Source organism: Trichoderma camerunense (assembly GCF_050948025.1).
Source record: "Trichoderma camerunense strain CBS 138272 chromosome Unknown V8C40scaffold_1, whole genome shotgun sequence".
In the NCBI taxonomy this organism is placed as follows: domain Eukaryota; kingdom Fungi; phylum Ascomycota; class Sordariomycetes; order Hypocreales; family Hypocreaceae; genus Trichoderma; species Trichoderma camerunense.
The window spans coordinates 445,870-464,141 of record NW_028145369.1 but is presented as its reverse complement, the minus strand read 5'-3'; the positions used below and the strand labels follow the sequence as shown (position 1 = coordinate 464,141).

Here is an 18,272-nt window from a genome sequence, read left to right as displayed (position 1 = left end):
GGGGGAATAGTGAATACGGCCTCTCGACTACTTCAGCTCCATGCACGCTCAGTTCAGCTCTCGTCCTGTCCTGTTCTCTCTTTCTTTTCGCATTGAAAACAAATTAATCGTAACTATTATTAATGAGGCGATAAGGCTGCTTTGTAATCTCCACTATTTCACATGTCTACAGCTCAATATCTCGTCTGTTTCTGTATCTTTTCCTAACCGTTCAGTTTCCATCACAGTTTGTAAGCGGCTACTCACGGCAAGACATGGCATCAACAAACTCACATTCAACTTACACCGCAAATGCAAGAGCCATTGACCCTTCGGCCAAATACAAAGCCCATCATTCCCTTCAAAGCAATTCGTATAAAACCCCGTTTCCTGATATTCCTCCGATAACCGGTCCGCTCTGCTCCCCGCGGACACCGCTAGCGAATCCTTACGTTATCCGATGTAACAATTAAACAACTTAAACAAGAGGCATGTAACAAATAGTTTCATGCTACTTTACTTTTCTATACTCGTATTGTACTCTCCTCGCAACCGCAAGTTGCGCATTAAACAAGCTCGTCCGGCCGGCGTGCAGCCACCACGGGGGCTAAAGTCCGCTCATGCCTCGGCGGTCCGAATAAACAATCACAATGTCCGGTGCTAGCTATTGGCACGATGCCTGAATTCAGCGGACACCTGATGGAGCGTATTTCCAATCCTTTGAATACCAAAAAACAAGGCTATACGACATTCTGCAGCCTTAGTGGAACCGAAGCCGAGGCCGAACCCGAAGACGCCTTTACACAAATGTACAGATGAATCACAAAGATTGATATTATTAAGAATGAGCAATAGACCCAAACGCCAGTTAAACTCCCCCCCCACATGTCCATACCGATATGAGAAATACGAGTGTCTGTATATAGCAAACCAAAACCATTGGATCACAGAATCCTGCCCATGCTCACAACCATCGCCTTAGATCCTTTCTCCCTCAACGCCTCTTCAACAGCCGCACACCATGCCATCTTTTCCATAGTTCCCCACGAGTTCTTGATAATCTCAATCTCCAATCTCTCCAGATTCTCCATTTCCGCCAGTCGCCCTTCTTCCACCCATCGCTTGGCACCACCCACCTCCTCCAGCCCGTCAACAAACTCGTCGTCGTCCTTTGCGTCCTCGCTCCTCCTGCCGACCTGGCCCACAATTTTCAACCGTAGGCCCCGGAGGCCCCGAGTCCACGACGCAGACGGTCCGGGGCCGCACAGCTCCGCCCACTTGCTCAGGGCCGCCTTCCGAGCCAGGTCCTCGGCCATGAGCTCCAGCCGCGCGTACCGCATGGCCAGGCGCTGCCACGGCCGCTGCGACTTGGTCACGGCCGCTGCCGCGTTGAGCCCCGAGGAGAACCAGTTGAGGAAGACAAATTCGTTGTTGGCAAACGGAATCTCGCGCGCCTCAAAGTAGACCTGCCGGCAGGTGCAGAGTAGGCTCGCCGGCATCCCCGCCAGCGGCCGGTCCGAGCTGAGCAAGCCCGGCGTCGTCATGTTGAGCTCCCGCATTCTCTCCTTTAGCCTGTCCTTGATGAGCTTCTTCTTGTCCTGCTCCGCCCTCATCTTTTCCCACTTCTGCCCGCCACCTTCCTTTTGCTCACCTCCCTCCTTCTGAGCGCCATCGTCTGAGCACTTGGACTCCTTCGCGAGATCTATAATGGTCTGTTCGTTTTCAATCTCTTGCTCTATCTGTTGTTCGAGATCGGGGTCCAGTGGGTGTAGCACGTAGCGGCACAGCATCGGGATCGGATATCCTGCCGCCAGCTCCTTGGGCTGGATCGGACTCATCCTGTAAGCCCAGTAGTAGATCCTCAGCCGCACCTCCGCCGGCAGAGATAAAAAGCGCGACGAGTTTGCCCCATTGACGGCATTTGTGTCGTTTCCCTCACCAGCGACGTATGGCTGGATATCCTTCCCGTCTGTTGCCACGGCCGCATTAGTGTCGTCTTCATCAATTCCAGGCCCGAACCGCTTGTAATAGCACACCGCAGGCGGGTACCAAAACATGAATGGACAGTACTCATACTCCGCCCCCGCCATGACTAGATGAATCGCATGAGTATCCTGTACGTTTATATCCATAGAAAATTGCAGTCCGTTTAAAAAATTGAAATTCATGGCGATAGAAAGGAGTGGAATGGCATGAGGCGTGGGTTTAAGTAAATTTTTCGTCTCGTCCTCTTTGCAGCCCTCTCTCGCTCTTTCCGAGGAGAAGGCCTTAATTGGTCTTACTTAAGAAGTCTCCTCCCACCCCATAGATAATGGAGAGTAAGACTGAAGGATGAGGGGGAAATAAACAACATACCAATATGCGTTATACAACATGGCAGCATTGTGAGCACTAGGTGGACGGTCAGCTGGCTGATCTTATATCTTGTCACTAGCCGGAGCTGTGGCGGCTTACTGCTGGGCCTATTGGTGAAGATATTAAGAAGTAATTGGCTTTTAGAGCTTTGACAAGTGGGATTCCACTCTCAGCGATGAGCTCATGGCACACAAGGTTCAAGAAATCAGAAATGAGAAGAGCACTAGAGGATCAATTCGCCTCGGGATGGAGGGGAAGTTTAAAGTCTTTGCGGGGAACGTCACGATTACACATGCAGCTCCTCAGCTGGACCGAAGCTGTCACATCCGACCATTTCGGGCTCCTTGCATCCCAATGCGCGCTCTGATTGACCATCATCCTTATCGCTCCAACTAGAGGATCAATCCAACCCTGCGATGTCGTCTGACAGTCGCTCGCTTCGATCGCCTCGATTGATCTTGATACGTCATGGGCTCGAAATAAAAGGAAATAAACAAATTAATGTATAATTCCGGGGCAACGTTGCCGCCTTCATCTCATAGGGCCAATGCTGTGCTTCGTAGCTGCATTCTGCAAGCCTTATCCCTGTGCTTGAACACCTTCGATGACATATTATTCAGGGACCGGACGCTATGACTTGACCGTGTCCGTGGAACTCCAGCAACCGCTCGCACTAATAGAAAAAGGGAAAGAAAAAAGACACGTACAAATCTAACACCAATACCGGATCGCCGTCGCCATGATTGCCATAACAAGATAACTTCCATAACCTCCAGTATTATGGGTGATCGTTTGATTCGTCGTCTGAGCTTGTTAAAGAAGCAAGGCACTCAGCAATATTGGAAAGCAAGCCGTCGAGGTCGTCAGCCTAAGACGAGCCTGGCGGTATATTCACTCCTTCATATCCCCTTTTCCCCCCAGATTTTCTCTCATATTCAACATTCCGCGGCACGTCGAAATCTCCTCGCGCCGCAAACCAAAGCAGAGTTTCCGGCTCAGGTCCCCTACCCACCGCCGCCGATTTTGCTTGATCATTCGTCGCGTCCATGGCATCATCATTGTCCTCATCCTCGTCTTCGTCTTCGTCGTCTTCTTCGTCGCTCTCTTCGTCCAGACCTTTTCTCAGTCCTGTGCGCACCTTATCGACGCCCATCTCCCTCTCTTCTTTGGTGTAGACATCGCCGGCCTCTTCTCTGACATATTTGGCAATCCTGTCATGTGTCCATTCCCGTAGCTCGTCCCATATACTCTGTAGCTCCGCAATGCCCTCAGGCGTAGCTAGGCGCGCCGTCTCGCGGCCTTGCGAAACGAGTTCCTCCACATCTGGCTCCAGCTTCTTCCGCAGTAACTGCGTCAAGACACCTTCTTGTGTTCGTCCGGGATAATTTGTCGATGGATGCACGGCGATGCGCGAGAAGAGCTCTGCATTCTCGCTCAGGTTATCTAATACCGTCTGGAGGTTGCGCTGGAGGATCTGAGCCGAGGCTTGTAATGAGGAGCTGCACCAGAGTGAAACCATTAGAGCTGCCAGGTATTGCGCAACGTGGGGGACCAAGCATACGGGTGAGGAAGCGGATTGCTCTTGAGAATGTCCATCTTTAAGCTTTGTATGCTGCTCGAGAGCTGCGCCAACCGAGCCAGCGTCTGCTCAACCGACTTGAGCTCGTCGTCGTCCAAGCCCAGCGTCGCCATCGTATGCGCCTGTTGGTTTTGTAGCTGAAGCGATTTGTCTCTTTCTCTGCGCTCTTCCTGGTTGCAGTTGTTGAGAGGATTCAGTTCGGGGGTGAGGATTCAAGCGAGGCGTGTTTGTAAGAATTGGATACGTGGCACAATGTAAAAATAAGTAGAATTGCAGTATGAGGGAGAGCAAGTTTACTTTTAGCAGTGACGTTGAGTTTGAATTTATTATTCAAGTACAGGAACCAACACGCTCCGTGGGGCAGGCGCTAGGCATGGTGCCTGCCGTGGTGGTAACCAAGTGGGGGCAGCCACTAATGAAGCTTTGCAGGAAATTATATAAGGCAGTTACTGTAACTGTTGGCTTCAGTTTGAGTATTAATGAACAACATTCCTATAAAGTATAGATACAATATTTTAAAAGTTTTAGTTTATTTTTCTTATGATATATTTGAATAAGTTCCAACTACAACTGGTACTCCAAAAATGCTACTCCAAATCATGTCCGTCAAGCCAACAAGAGTCCCTTCGCTATGTATGCTCCCGCCAATGTAAAGTCAAGTAAGAGTCAATCTGATGCTCATAATGGCAAGTAGCATGCTGTAAAAGAAGAAGAAAGAAAGATTGAGAAAGAAATAAAGCCTCCTTCTTAGTTTCGAGTCGAATTGACCGTCTTTGAAATCTCGTATCCCTGCGAGTCCACAAACGGATATCTCGCACGCCTCTCCAAGTCGTCCAGCGGGATGTTTGATCGGATGTACCTATAAAGAAAGACAATGGTTAACAATCTAGCACATCGAAGTATAATAAATACAGATCAAGGTACTCACTTTTGTCTGCCATCGTCCACCGGGTCGTGGTCCCAGCTTGTAAACGCCCCCTTGCTCAACGCATCCCACACCAAGCGTCTGCTTCGCTGAGACTGCAGCACCTTTTCTGTAATGGCATCAAAGTCCCACTTGGCCTTTGCCTCGGCCTCGAAATTCTCAAACACCGCCTTGGCCTCCTTCTCAGCCTCCGTCTGCGGCTCAATCTTGCCAGTAGCGAAGCGCGCCAAGTTGTCCAGCTCGAGGGGATCCGTCTTGAGGTTGAACAGCTGCGGCTCATCAGCCGGGCAAGTAATGTACTTCCAATCTCCTCGTCGAATCATCATCATGGGGCGGACAGTTCCCTCGCCCGTGTACTCGGCAAAGACCGTATCACCGCCTCCCTCCTTGCCCAGCAGGTGAGGCATCATGCTTACGCCGTCCATGGGCAAAAAGGACGCTGGCTTGGTGCCGATGATGTCGCAAATCGTGGGCAGCAGATCTAGCGTCGAGACGTTTTGCGTCACGCGGCGAGGGGTGAACCACTTGGGATAGTGAACCAGCATGGGGACTCGCACAGACGACTCAAAATAGCTCATCTTGTACCAAAGGTTGCGCTCGCCCAGCATATCGCCGTGGTCGCCACTGAAGATGACAATAGTGTTATCCATCAAGCCGGCGTCTTCGAGCGTCTCAAGCAGCTTGCCGATGCAGTCGTCGACATAGCTCACAGAGCCATAGTACGCTCTCTTGGCCCTCTTGATCTGCTCGTCTGAAAATTCCAAATCCCACAGGTCACAGACCTTCAGAAGACGCTTGCTGTGAGTGTCCTGCTTCTCCTTGGCGATGCGAACCTTGGGCAGTTCGATATTCACATCCTCGTACAGGTTCCAGTACTTTTTCGTGATGGTATAAGGGTCATGAGGGTGAGTAAGAGAAACCGTCAAAGCAAAAGGGCGCTTGTCAGGACCCTCACGGACGTGGTCCCAGAGATACTGAGTGCTGCGATACATGACCTCCTCATCGTAATCCAACTGGTTGCTCCGTCCACAAGGCCCGGCCTGAAGAATCGAGCTGGCGTTGTGATACCACTCGAGACGAGTATCCGGTTCATCCCAGTTTACAACCCAGCCAAAATCACCGGGATAAATGTCACTCGTGAGACGATGCTCATAACCGTGCAACTGATCGCCCACAAAGTGCATTTTGCCCGCCAGAGCGGTGTGGTAGCCCTTTGAGCGCAAGTAATGCGCATACGTGGGGACCTCGGAGTTGATCTGAGAGGCATTGTCGTAAGAGCCAATCTTCATGGGCAAGAGGCCGGAGATCATGCTCATCCTTGAGGGCGCACAGAGCGGTGAAGGGCAGTAGGCAGAGTCGAACTGGACGGATGAAGCCGCCAGACGGTCCAGGTTTGGTGTCTTGATCTGAGAATTGGGATTGTACATTTTGAGTTGAGGAGCTGCCAGTTGGTCGGCCATGATGTAGAGAATATTTGGCTTCTGCTCTGGGTGGGCGGTGGGCTGAGGCGCCTCGGAGCGCGGCAGCGTGTTGAGATCGGGAGCCATTGCGGTTGTGGTTTTGACGGCACCAAATAGAATATCTTTTTTTTCACTGTATTTTAAAATAAAGATATGCCGTCAGGATGAAAAGAAGTAAAAAGACAATAATAAGTCTTTTGTCTGAGTCTTATCGTGCCAGTATTTCCAAAGGTCTGAGACACGGGATGAAAGTGGCACCAAGACGGGAGAGTAAGTAAGAGGTGAGACGTGATATCAGATTGTTCACTTAAAAACCACCAGTATTATATAAAAGATTTAATAAACCAGGCACACGATGCACTTCTCTTCGTGGAGGAAGGCAGATAAGAAAAAAAGAAATCTGTTCACAAACCAAGCCTGGTGCGTGCGTCTCGCATCCAGCCCATCCTTATATGAATATTGCTAGCCTATGTGGAGAAGACAAAGAGCCCCGACTTCCGGCGTTGAATGGCATCATCACGCGAGCACGCAAGAGACTGCATACGGAGATGGAAGCTACTAGTTCTAGTTTGTAGCTCTCTCGACACTGTATGCATCCTCACCTCACCTTGGTGCATAAAATTAGATCCGTCAGACTCTGTTTGTGTTGCAGCACCTCCAGCACCTCGAAAGTAGCGGCTAAGCAGGCAAACAGACTTTGTGGCCGTGTTCCATTCCAGCTGCTCCGATGTGGTGGGAGGCTGACTGACTCTCACAAGGCCAAAAATAATGTGGCAGAGCATTATCGTGGGTTGCAACCCTGTCATCGTCAGTTCCCCTTCGTTCTCATTTTCCCTCCGGTCTTGTTTTTGTGTAGCCTCAATGCAATAAGCGACGAGCCGATAGTCCAACAACTTCCGGCCCCAACAACAAACGCTTATCGCTCGCTGTTCCTATTGCCGAGCCCATTTTCGGGTCACATGGACGCCAGCATTCAAGCCCAATCTCCCCTGCGCAAGCGCCAGATAATCCCATTCTCTCCAGCCTCCAGCGTACTTGATACGCACTTACTTTTTATTTTCCTTATTATTTATTTCCCCCCCTCAGGACCCTTGGAAAACTGCTCAATTCGGCATCGCCCATCCTCTGGTTGGTCAATGCTTTCTTCCCCACGTCTCCAAGAATTGTTCCCTCTTTTTTTTTCGTTCCCACTTGCCATCGTAATTTCACCAAAATTCCCACCGATTGCGTGATCTAGACCTCTGTAGGCGTGCGAACGCGTGCTGCTGCTGCGTTACCAATACACAAGCACCGTATAATCTTGGTCGCCCGAGGACTGTATAAGCTAATTGCTTTGCTGCATGTGGGGGAAAACAACTACCACTGCCAATGACTAGCTTGTGGCGATGGGAAGCTGACAAAACACACTTTTCATACCCCGTATTCTCTTAGAAGCAAAAAAAGACCCTGAAAGTCCGCATTGGCTGGGTTGTGTGTCCAATCAACTATGTAATATGTATAGTGATCCAACTCTCTGTCGATCACAATGACCGGCTGAGAGGCGTTTCATGCGCTGACGACGACCTCATGACTTTTAAAAGACTCTTTGTTTGACCGCCTCTCAGACTCAAAGAATAAGAGATGAGCGTCAAAGTCAGCTGTTTCGGTCAAAACTCTGAAAACTCACCGCCAACTCTGACTCTAGTGCGGCATGGTCGGGATGAAGATCTACACGATTATCAGGAGTCTCGGTTCTATTTTACTCGATATAATACAAACTTATGAGTCTATCCAATATTTAAAGGCTTAGCTACCACAACATTTACTCTGTCAGCTCACGATATTACTTTGAACTTATACCAGATGATCACGATCCGATATATGTTTTCAACAATCAACTTACACGCCATTGATTTCACTTAACATCGCTTATACACCGATACACACACATATAATCGATTAAGTGCGTAGAATTACTCATCACTCCTTATATTAAACCCAAAGAGTCACTCCCCTCTCCCCATCCAAAGACTCATCGCCATCAGAGCAAAGCAAATACAAGAAGAAGAAAAAAGTATCCTACAGCAGAGAATCTACTATATGTAACCGATGACAATGATGATGACGATTATCATACCCTCACCCTTGTCAGCCTGCCCGCCATTTTCCACCTCTACGCTCTGGCTCCCTCTTCTTCCTCCCTCCTCATCATTTCCCATGTCCATAAGCTGCATGCGCATATTCAGTCATGTATAGTTAGGTAGTAGTTTCCCTGGATATATTAAATCCCGCCCAGCCAGTCTTTCAAAAAATGCATAATCCCAACTCCGTCAAACACCGTGCATATTCAATTTCGCCTCGCTCCAACGTTCCTTGAATGATAACCACACCATCAGCGGCTCCTGTCCGCCCTGCCCAATCCCATCCACCAGGTGTTGTTGTTTTATCACTGCGTACGGTAAAACTTCCTGTAAATAAGATGCAGTAACAGGTTCACGTTGAGCTTGAGGGTGCCCTCAAACAGCGTCATGAACTGGTGCGCTTCAAACTGTGCCTGGAGCATGTCCTCGATCGGTACTTGAGCTGTTGCTCCGGGTATCTGAATATGGCTTCGAGTTCCCTCAATGGCAAACACACCGACCTGGTCGCACGAGATTGTTATGTCAATCTTGTCCCATTCGCGGTCGGCCGTTCCGCTCCATGACACCAAGACGCCCTTTTCTGACAGTGCTCGCGCGCTATACTTGTAGCTTCCAAACTTTGGCACCCGGCCACTGCGTTCAAGCTCTCGCTGATGGTTGTACTGCTTAGTGAAGGGCATAAGGAACCTCTTTCGTCTATTTTACATCTCACCGTCAGCTTCCAATTGCCATAACAACATATACCGTAAACAGGATGTACTTACCCCTTTTTGTTTTGAAGTGTCTTCATTGACTGCTCAATGTAATCGTCGTAGCTTTTACGCTGCTGTTCCAGGTATTTGGCCTTTTCAGTCAAGTTGGCAAGCGTCAGGCGCACGCCGTCCAATTCTCGCTGTCTCTGAACACGTCTGCGGCTCTGGGTCCGGATATCGCTGGCAATGGCGTTGAGCACGTCTTGGTACTGATTCTGTTTTGAAATCCTTCCCATCTGCTCCAGTTGCATAATGTTTTCCAGAGCCGTTCGCTTGAGATCGTAGTAGGACATGGAGGTGATGTCAGCCATCTTAGTATCTGAATACGCCCCTCGTGAGTTGGTGTCCGCAAAATCCTCTCGCAGAAGTGATTCCCATTTTTCCTCATCTTCAACTGTAATCTGCTTCACCAAAATTTCCAACAGATTGGCTCCGGTTTGCACTCGGATAATGTACAAAACGCACCGCTTTGTTTCCATAAACAAAGCCTTGATATCTGCCTCGGGATCCTCAAGGTCGTGGAGTCGGGGGGTCAGGAACATCTGAATATCTGCTGATCCTGCCGCACTCATCTCACTCTCGTTGCTCTTGGCGCTACCCAGATCTTGCATGATTTCGCGCAGGACGTCATCCCGGGTTGGAGCCATGACCATAAGCTCTTGCGCCACCAGATTGTGAATGGCAAAGACATCCGACATCTTGACGTACAAGGTGGGTTTGTTTTTCGCATAAAGATCGTTGAACTCGTCAATGTCAAACGTTCTCTCAGCGTCGGGCACATTGATGAGGTCATTGGTGATCTGCTGCAGGCGCTCGATGGATTCGCCGATGAAAGCATTCAGGGGCTGAAGATAGATGTTCTCGCCGCCAAATGGCCGGCCCAGCGCGATTTGTCCAACCACTTTGGCGACTTCGCCCAAGTTCCTCTTTTGAAGGGGGCTGAGCGACTTATCAATGACGCCCACGTTTTCGGGCATGGTGACGGCTGGTTGGAGATAAAACTTCCACAGCCAATGGGACACCATTTGCAGCAAGTTTTCTGGCGGCTCACGCGTGAAATGCTGGCGCAGGGCCTGGAACATTTCGCTGCAGACGAACCGGAGACCATAGGGCATTTTATGCACTTGCTCTTCCAAAGACGAGAACAGCTGGTCGCAAATCTCTCGCAAGTCTCGCAAATGGTCGATGAAGAGGCGTCGGGTCTCAGGATCGCGGATGGCAACTTCGCGGGGGACGTCCAGAGGCCGGTGGTCGGGCCTTCCTGTCCGCAGCTCCTCATTGTTGATGGCAGATCGGTAGATTTGCATAGGGTCACTCTCCAGATCGAGTGCCGGGTCTTCAATGATGTTGTCGCGAATCAAGGGACCCAAGAGGGACCGGAGATACTTGCGATCCCGCGGGGACCGCGTGTAGTTAGCAAGCAGCTTGGTCCAAAAGTAATGGCCTCGGGAGTACTCCAGCGCGTTTGCTGTGCTTTCAACCTCCTCTCGTATTGATCGGGCAATCAGCTTCAAAAGGTAGTACTCCTCTCGTCGCTTCTGGGCATAACCAAAGAGGCTCATCATAAGAAGCTCAATGCGCCTGCTATCCTTTTCAGCCGTCACCTGCACGCGGATGTGTTTGAACAGGCGGGCGAGATAATGGGGCTGCGTCTGGAGACTGAAAAACAGCTGCTGGTAAGACTCTAGCTTCTTTCGGGAGCTTTTGTTGAGCGCTTTGAGATCAAACTGGTTGGTCGACGCGATCGTAGAATTAGCCAGAAGACCCATCGAGGTTCCGCCAAAAGTATGTTGATGTCTCACGACTTCATCGAGAGTAATCTTATTTTTGACCAGGAGAGCAATCTTGATATCTAGCTGATCGATGTATTGCTCCAACATCTCATTCTGGCGCACGTGCTGGACCACCGTCTTCCGCATCCGCTCAAACTCGACTTCTTCATTGAAGTCAAAGTCGCTGTCGTTGAGCAGGTGCACAAAGTTCTTGACAGCGCTGACGGGCGGGTTTTTGCCCGTAGTAAGGCTCTTGTACGCCTCGCCTTGCACCTTGGCACGTACAAAACTCTGAATCTTGATGACCTTTTTCATATTCTCCTCGTAAAATCGTTTCTTCTCCTCGAACCGAAGTCGAATGAGGAAAGCCTTGGCAGCTGCTTGGAAAATGACAATGGAATCTTCTTCCTCGAGGAGCTCCGTGAGTAGGTCGTCAATTCTTGCACGCTCCATCATGGCCTTGAGGATGGCTTGGAACTCGGCGGTCTCTGCATCATGGGATGACAGCTCATCCAGCAAGGCATAGTGATACTGACGGCATAGGAAACCTCGGATGTGGCTTTGCAGGTCGATGATTGCAGGCTCTTCAGCATCAAGTTGGTCCTGAATTGCCAACACCTTGCGCCTCTCAAACATGGCCCTAATATGTGCTTGAAGTTCAATAATCTCCGGCTCGTTTTCTTTCAAGTCATCAAGACGAGTTGTGATTTCTCTCCTTACGGCGGCAGCTCGCATTGCAGCCTGAAGTTGTCCAATCGCGGGTACATGATTGGCCAGCTCGGCCTTGAGAACCTCTTGTTCATCTCGGGCGGCGCGGCCGCGGATCGCACTTTGTAAGGAAGTGAATACATCTGTGAAGGAGTGAAGATCTTGTTGTTGCTGTTCGATTCTTGCCCGGACCAATGTAGCCCTGACGGCGGCCTGAAGACTGGCAACCATTGGGGTGTGCTCCTCGAGTTGGCGTAGGTCTTTGCTGATTTTGTACCGCGTCAGCATTCCCCTGGCAAGCGCCTGAAGATTTTGGACTTCTTTGGCGGCCTTCTTCGTCTCCTGCTGCTGCACATTTTGAGATTTGCGGAGTAGAAAGCCCTTGGACATGGCTTGAATTGCCCTAATCGGGGCATCGCAACGAGACAGCGTAGACTTGAGGCCTTGCATCTCGTTACGTGCCTTTTGTGCTCGAAGCATGCTCTGGAAGGCCAAAATAGCAGGCTCTGCAGCTTTCCTGGCTTGGTCGCTCTTCTTGAGCCCCCTCCGGACAAGGAATCCGCGGACAAGGCTCTGGACGAGAATGGCGGATTGTCTCATCTGCATTCGATAGTTCATAACCTCGCGAGTAAAGTTGCCTCGTATTCTTGATTGCAGGTCAATCAGCCATTGCTCCTCATCCCAGAATCCTTGCATCATCTCTCCAAGCTTCAGTCGGAGCAATGCGCCACGAAGCTGTGCCTGGAAGTCGATGATGATATCTTCGTTCTCTGCTAATTCGCGTTCGATCCTCTCTTCTTCAGTTTCTTCAGGCTCCGGCTCTGGTTCTGGCTCAGGAACTCCAAAATCAGCCCCCATGTTGCCGAAGCTAGGCATGTTAACTCCAAGCATATCCAATCCCTTTTGCATTGCCTCCAGTTCATGGTGCTCGAATTCCAGCTGACCGATGAGGTTGCCGATGCGGAAGTCAACAATCCCTTTGCGAAAGAGAAGCCAACTCAGAGCGTGAATGCAGTAGATGACTTTGGGGATATTCTTTTTCTCGTAGAGATCTATAAGCTCAAAACGGAAGAGGTCAGGTAGCTCTACTTCATCCAGGTATCGAAAGAAAATGGCGATATTGTCAGAGTGTCGGAACTGCAGCTTTGGGTTTCTGAATATCCGAAACCGTCTCTCGGGGTTAAGAGTTTCCACCACTTCTGCCAGCGTGACGCCATCTCGCAATGCCTCCTCCAGCTCAACAATGGGTGGGAGAGTCTGTTGGATGACATCTTCGATCCACTCCTTGGCTTCACCAATGTGACAAAGGTATTCGTATGCCGCAAGGAACCTACGCTGCTTGTCCATCCAATTGCGCCCTTCCCATCCATAGTTTGTCTTGGCGCGGCCAGCTGTCTTGTCGGTGCGCTGCAGCCTACGCCTGCCTCGAAGTCCAGCTACTTCCTGTGCAGGCGAGTTGATTTTGAAATCCTCCGCGTCCTCGGATTTTGCAAGCTGTGAGAGCGTCCTGAGTTGGCTTGTGGAAGATCGACCCAGCCGCTCAAGATCAGGGCGGGCTATATGAGCGCTGTGGGAGTGAGAATGGCCATGATGCGTCGGCGCCATGACTGCATCTTCCGGAATCGCAGGCTCGCCTCGAGACATGTACATGGAGTTTGGCCGTGCTGGCAGAGGTCGCGAAGGCACTGTGGGCGAGGCGACGCCATCGTTTTGGGACAGTGACAACCGGCCAATGTCTATGCTCTGGCCTCTCTCGCGCGGCTGCTTGGAACCGTGAGCTGGTGTCGCCGGGGCTTCGATGGAAGAGGCCGTTGGGGTCCGCGGCAGCGGGCGAAGCGATTGCCGGACTGAGCCATATATGTTATCCTGGCCTCTACCAGAACCGGCGCTGCTCGAGTCGCCGGTCTCGAAAAGTCGTGCTCTGGATATGACATCGCTCTGGCCGCGCTTGTGGCCAACTGATCCGTAAATGCTACTTGCGGACGTGGACTGACTATGGACGCTGTGGTCAGAGGTGTAGGAGTAGCCGGAGGATGCCGATGACGTTGTTGAGTTGTTGCGATTAATGTTGGAGTTGGCGGCAGACAGATCGATGGAGTGGGAGTCTCGTCGGGGACTATTTCGATACGACGACATGTTGGCAGATGCTGTCTCGCCCAGTAGGGCTGAGGTTAGAGTAAGCACCTATATCGCGTCTATCTTGTGTTGTGCTGGGGGTAATTAGAAAACTCTGTGTAGCGCTATCAAGACATCCTTCCTGCGACGGCTGGAGGTTCAAGATGAAAGGAATGCGAGCAACCGGCGCGAGGCAAGACAGATAGACTTTTAAGACATGCGCGTGGGGAGGGTCCCGTGTCAACAAAAGGAGCCGCTGGTGTGTGTGCGAGTCCGAGTTTGAGCCCAGATGCCGCTCCAGCAATGCGGATGCCGTCACAGCTGAATGTTTGGTTTCGATTCTTGATTTTCCCGAACAGCAATAATATTTACCTGTGCTAGCAGCTACAGTGCCTGGAAGCGCCGGCAGAGCAGGGGATAACCACAGCGCGGGGTCTGTGTTGCATTAAAGCTGCATTGCCGTTGGGCAGCGAATGTAAACAAACAGCCGGGACAACCGCCTAGCAACGCTGCCTTTGGAGCCGTGTCATTGGCTGAGATGGCCCGATGTCTCCAGTCTTTTTCAGCGCGGCGCCCTCAAGACCGCTGTAAGCCATGCTTGCTTTGCTTGCTTGCATTATGTACATGCTTCTGCGGGTAAATCACGAGGCAAATCTATCTAAAACGATGGAGTAGGGATCCGATATGACGATTTTAATGACAGAGTCCAAGCTTTCCGGCGTGATTCTGGAATAGGGGTGGGGAAGATGATTTTCTCGGTTGATGCTCCTGAGTTCCGGACAGGGTTGGAGAACTACGACTAGGTGCCTTTACACACGCGAAACTGCTCAAATACCTGTTGAATATGTACATCAGGATGTCCTGCAGAAAGGGATAAGAGTTTGCTGGACAAGTTCAAATCTAGAAGCATCGCAAAGGTATTCAATGCATGTACCCGACCTTATATACAAGCATAACGGCAAATCTTAGGCAGCCAATCGAGACGCCTTCAACTCCAAAACTAGCGGCATATGATCTCACCAAACTTACGGTGTGTTTCATGTGCTATTTGCTAACATGACACTGACAAGGTGTAGCTCGAAGATTCCTAAAGAATCTCAATCCACTCACAGCTGGTGCCACTTTTCCCAGGTACGCCCCGGGACCCATATGCATAAACCGCTTCTATAGACAAAGACAGGAAATATTCATTAGTAAGAAGAGATTTTACCCTTCAGCTCGAATAAAGAGTTGTCTAGTATAAGCTATCATCTCTCATCTCAGTAAAATCTGCTTGCTGAGAGTTAGAAAGCAGTAAACATGTAAATTTTCCTCAGCTCCAGGGTAGCTCTGGCTAATGGTAGAGCATAAACGTGCATGTAAAAATTGGGGTATGCACCAAAGTATGAGGTCACCATCGCCGCTAGCAGCAAAGCTGGCGACCTCTCGTCAAACTTTCAGACGCGGCTCAACTTGACTTTGCATAGCAATCGAATTGACAGCTCCGCGTCTTTCGCATCTCACGGAATCGGCTGCTCGCATCGTTTCATTGCATAGAGTAGGTAGGAGATCGTCTTTGTATCCGCCATAGCCACGTCGCTGCCCATCATGTCGGCAAAGCAACAGAGACCTTCCGTACTGGTACGTCAAATAACCATCGAGCTCGGAAGCGCTCAATTGATGCCACGAATTGTTATTAACTGACTATCATCGAACTAGGTCACGGATGCAAGAGAGAGGGCAGACCAGCGACGGTCGCCACGGCGCCCGGGCACATCGTCTGGTGCCCCTGGGCGGACGCCGATGCGATTCATGACGGTTGACAACATTCTCCAGCACGACTCCCAGATTCCTTCCGGCCAGCCTCGAGGGCCGCCGATGCCAACACAGAGGCCACATACCTCTGGTGGAATTCCTTCGGTCAATCGGCGGATCACGACCGGCGGCCTGCCAAACATCCCATCTCGTACAGGCAAGCCGATCCCCTCACGAACGACCAAAATCAGCGAAAAGCTCGTCCTGCTGCCCGTCACCGATGAACGGGACGAAGAAGACGAGGAATTTGAGGGAGAGGCAGCGATCAACTTGAGTTTACAGGATGAGGCACACCGGCCGTTGAGAGATGAGGAGCTGGATGTGCTTCGGAAAAGGGGCGGCATCCGTGGCAAGAGTTATGCAGAACGGCTACCCAAAATGCAGAGGACGGACAAAGTCAGTCGACTGACGGCATACTGTACTGCGCAAGCGTTCAAGACGAAAGAGACGGCAGAATTTTTGAGGAAGAAACACGAGGCCAAGACCAAGCTCTACGATGATTGTCTTTACGCCATATATGCCCTTCCGCTGATGAACGGGATTGAGGGCTATAGAGTACGCAGTCGACCAATACTGAAGACGCCCGGGACAGGAAAAACGGTGCTGGACTTGGAAATTGAGCGTAGCGAACAGCGCGATCACCATGAGGGTTATTTCGACCACGACGCCTATACTTCTGCTACTGAAGACTCTAGCAATGGCCAGAGACAGCCTTCTGCGTTTGCCGACCCTTCTTCGCCGCCCGACGATAGCCTTTTGTCACCACAAGGCTCATATCCTCCCATCGACGACGGCATTGCCTCCCATATGAGTCGCCTCGCGCCTGATGCAAAGAACTTTGCAGAGATGTTCGTCTTCTCGTACGGAGTGGTTGTGTTTTGGAACTTTACGGAGCACCAAGAAAAGGACATTCTCGCGGATCTCACCTTTGCCGATGCTGAAGACGGCGTTAACCTGCTTACACGACCCTTGGACCAGGGCGATTATGAGACGGAAGAATTCCATTTCGAATATAGTCCCGATGTGCAGCGGCCGCGAATCTTTAACGACATGATTACGTTGCTGCCTCGATCGGATCATATGATCAAGCTGACCATTAGCCACGCAATTGCGCAGAGTACCAAGCTGTGCTTTTTCGAGGAGAGGATGAGCGAGACGATGCTTGATGCACAGCACGTCCCCAAGACATTGGCTTTGACAGGAGAGTTGGGTATGACCAGGACTGAAATCGTCAAGATCATGGGCCGGCTGTTCAAGAGCCGCGTGGACATTAATCTCTGTATGTGCATTCTCTCTTGTTATCCATCTGCCTTTGGTAAGGAATTTCAGCTAACATGCCTAACAGCATCAAATATCCTCGACGTGCCTAACTTCTTTTGGGATTCTGAACCTACTCTGCATCCATTGTACGAAGCTATCCGCGAGTACCTGGAGATTGACCTTCGTATCAAAGTCCTCAACGAGCGTTGCCGTGTGTTCCTGGATCTCGCAGAGATTCTCTCCGACTCAGATGCCGATGCCAAGATGAGCTACATCACATGGATCATCATAGCTCTCATCGTCCTGAGTATCCTCGTCACTGTCACTGAAGTGGGCCTTCGCTTTGCCATGCTCGAGAAGAGCAAACGCAATGATGAAGACGGCGGGAACAACGGCACTAAATGCTCTGGATCTGACGTGACGTGGAGCACCAATGGCAACCCTGCCATGCTGTCGATGCCGGTTGACGGGACAAAACATGCGGCCCTGGCCTCGAGCGATCTTGAGGTGTTAGCTCGTGCTCTAGGCTTAGAGGATCAGGCTACGTTTGAGGATGTTAGGCGCGGCATCTGGCATCTTAGACAAGGCAGCGGCTCGGGATCGCGGTATGACGGTCAGATGGAAGACGTGGATTGATTTGATTTGCTTGTGCGGATTTTTGATGAAAAAAGATTGATTTTGCCTGCGGGTTTTTCGGGCTCCCGGGCTTTGCAGTTCTCCGTACCTTCTTCTGGCGTTGCATTTACTTGCCTACTAATTTGCAGAATTCTATAGGTACATTATTTATTCTCTTAAGCTGTCTGTGACATGCAGCCTAGACATATGGTAGCGATGGATGAATTTCAGGGAGTTGGGTTGGAGGTCTCTTCAGCGTTTGATAGCTTTTACTTAATACATGTACAGACCGTTATAACACTAATGCAATATTGATAAGTCATGGGCGTACGGAGCACATTGCAAGACGCATATATACATCATCTAAACCGCATATCCAGCTACACCGCATCTACCAAACCATACCTTGTGAATATACACTTGCAACATACTTCGTACAGTCTACAGTAGGTATGTAACACAGCATCACCATCATCAGCCCTACGAACCAACAAACCAAAAACACCCGCTAACAAATACCAGAAAATTCTACAGTACACCCCCATCGCACCAAACAATCCCCGTCCCTCCGACCCCTTATCGGCACCAATTACGCAAGCCCCTCCCCAAATTCCCAATTTTTCCGGCTCCATGAAGAAAAACTTCCCTCCCGGCGCGTCCAACAACAAAAAACAAAACCCCCCAAAAAGGAGAGGGGCCATTTTTGGAGCCCTTACGCTAGTTTTGAAACCCGTTCAATAGCTCGTCACGCTCATGCAGGTGCAAATTGCATTTTGGTAATTGTGGCGTTTTCCCATCTGCCGATTCCCGGCTGAGATTATCACGTCCATTAAGATGC

General features: G+C 50.5%; 6 protein-coding genes across 6 annotated transcripts; 1 reads left to right on the top strand and 5 right to left on the bottom strand.

Moving 5' to 3' along the window:
• Positions 1-783: 783 nt before the first annotated feature.
• Positions 784-2,966, bottom strand: V8C40DRAFT_279054 (uncharacterized protein). Its single transcript, XM_083221154.1, has 3 exons — positions 2,434-2,966; positions 2,335-2,370; positions 784-2,071 (listed from the first exon to the last, which is right to left on the bottom strand). Coding segments are annotated over exons 1-3 (1,185 nt in total). The 5' UTR covers positions 2,435-2,966; the 3' UTR covers positions 784-923.
• On the bottom strand, positions 2,967-4,261 carry V8C40DRAFT_3315 (RNA polymerase II mediator complex subunit MED8). Its single transcript, XM_083222846.1, has 2 exons — positions 3,896-4,261; positions 2,967-3,833 (listed from the first exon to the last, which is right to left on the bottom strand). The coding sequence occupies exons 1-2, from the start codon at positions 4,024-4,026 to the stop codon at positions 3,203-3,205; spliced, it is 762 nt and encodes a 253-aa protein (XP_083078716.1). The 5' UTR covers positions 4,027-4,261; the 3' UTR covers positions 2,967-3,202.
• Positions 4,262-4,426: 165 nt separating this feature from the next.
• Positions 4,427-6,737, bottom strand: V8C40DRAFT_229038 (alkaline-phosphatase-like protein). Its single transcript, XM_083212399.1, has one exon. The coding sequence runs from the start codon at positions 6,383-6,385 to the stop codon at positions 4,838-4,840; it is 1,548 nt and encodes a 515-aa protein (XP_083078715.1). The 5' UTR covers positions 6,386-6,737; the 3' UTR covers positions 4,427-4,837.
• A 1,483-nt stretch (positions 6,738-8,220) lies between these two features.
• On the bottom strand, positions 8,221-14,165 carry V8C40DRAFT_229035 (uncharacterized protein). Its single transcript, XM_083212398.1, has 2 exons — positions 9,183-14,165; positions 8,221-9,114 (listed from the first exon to the last, which is right to left on the bottom strand). The coding sequence occupies exons 1-2, from the start codon at positions 13,784-13,786 to the stop codon at positions 8,724-8,726; spliced, it is 4,995 nt and encodes a 1,664-aa protein (XP_083078714.1). The 5' UTR covers positions 13,787-14,165; the 3' UTR covers positions 8,221-8,723.
• A 1,092-nt stretch (positions 14,166-15,257) lies between these two features.
• V8C40DRAFT_3280 (RMD1 family protein) lies at positions 15,258-17,635 on the top strand. Its single transcript, XM_083222840.1, has 3 exons — positions 15,258-15,385; positions 15,464-16,838; positions 16,905-17,635. The coding sequence occupies exons 1-3, from the start codon at positions 15,353-15,355 to the stop codon at positions 17,453-17,455; spliced, it is 1,959 nt and encodes a 652-aa protein (XP_083078713.1). The 5' UTR covers positions 15,258-15,352; the 3' UTR covers positions 17,456-17,635.
• On the bottom strand, positions 17,635-18,272 carry V8C40DRAFT_3276 (uncharacterized protein). Its single transcript, XM_083222839.1, has one exon. It carries the CDS (start codon positions 18,133-18,135, stop codon positions 17,815-17,817), a length of 321 nt encoding a protein of 106 aa, XP_083078712.1. The 5' UTR covers positions 18,136-18,272; the 3' UTR covers positions 17,635-17,814.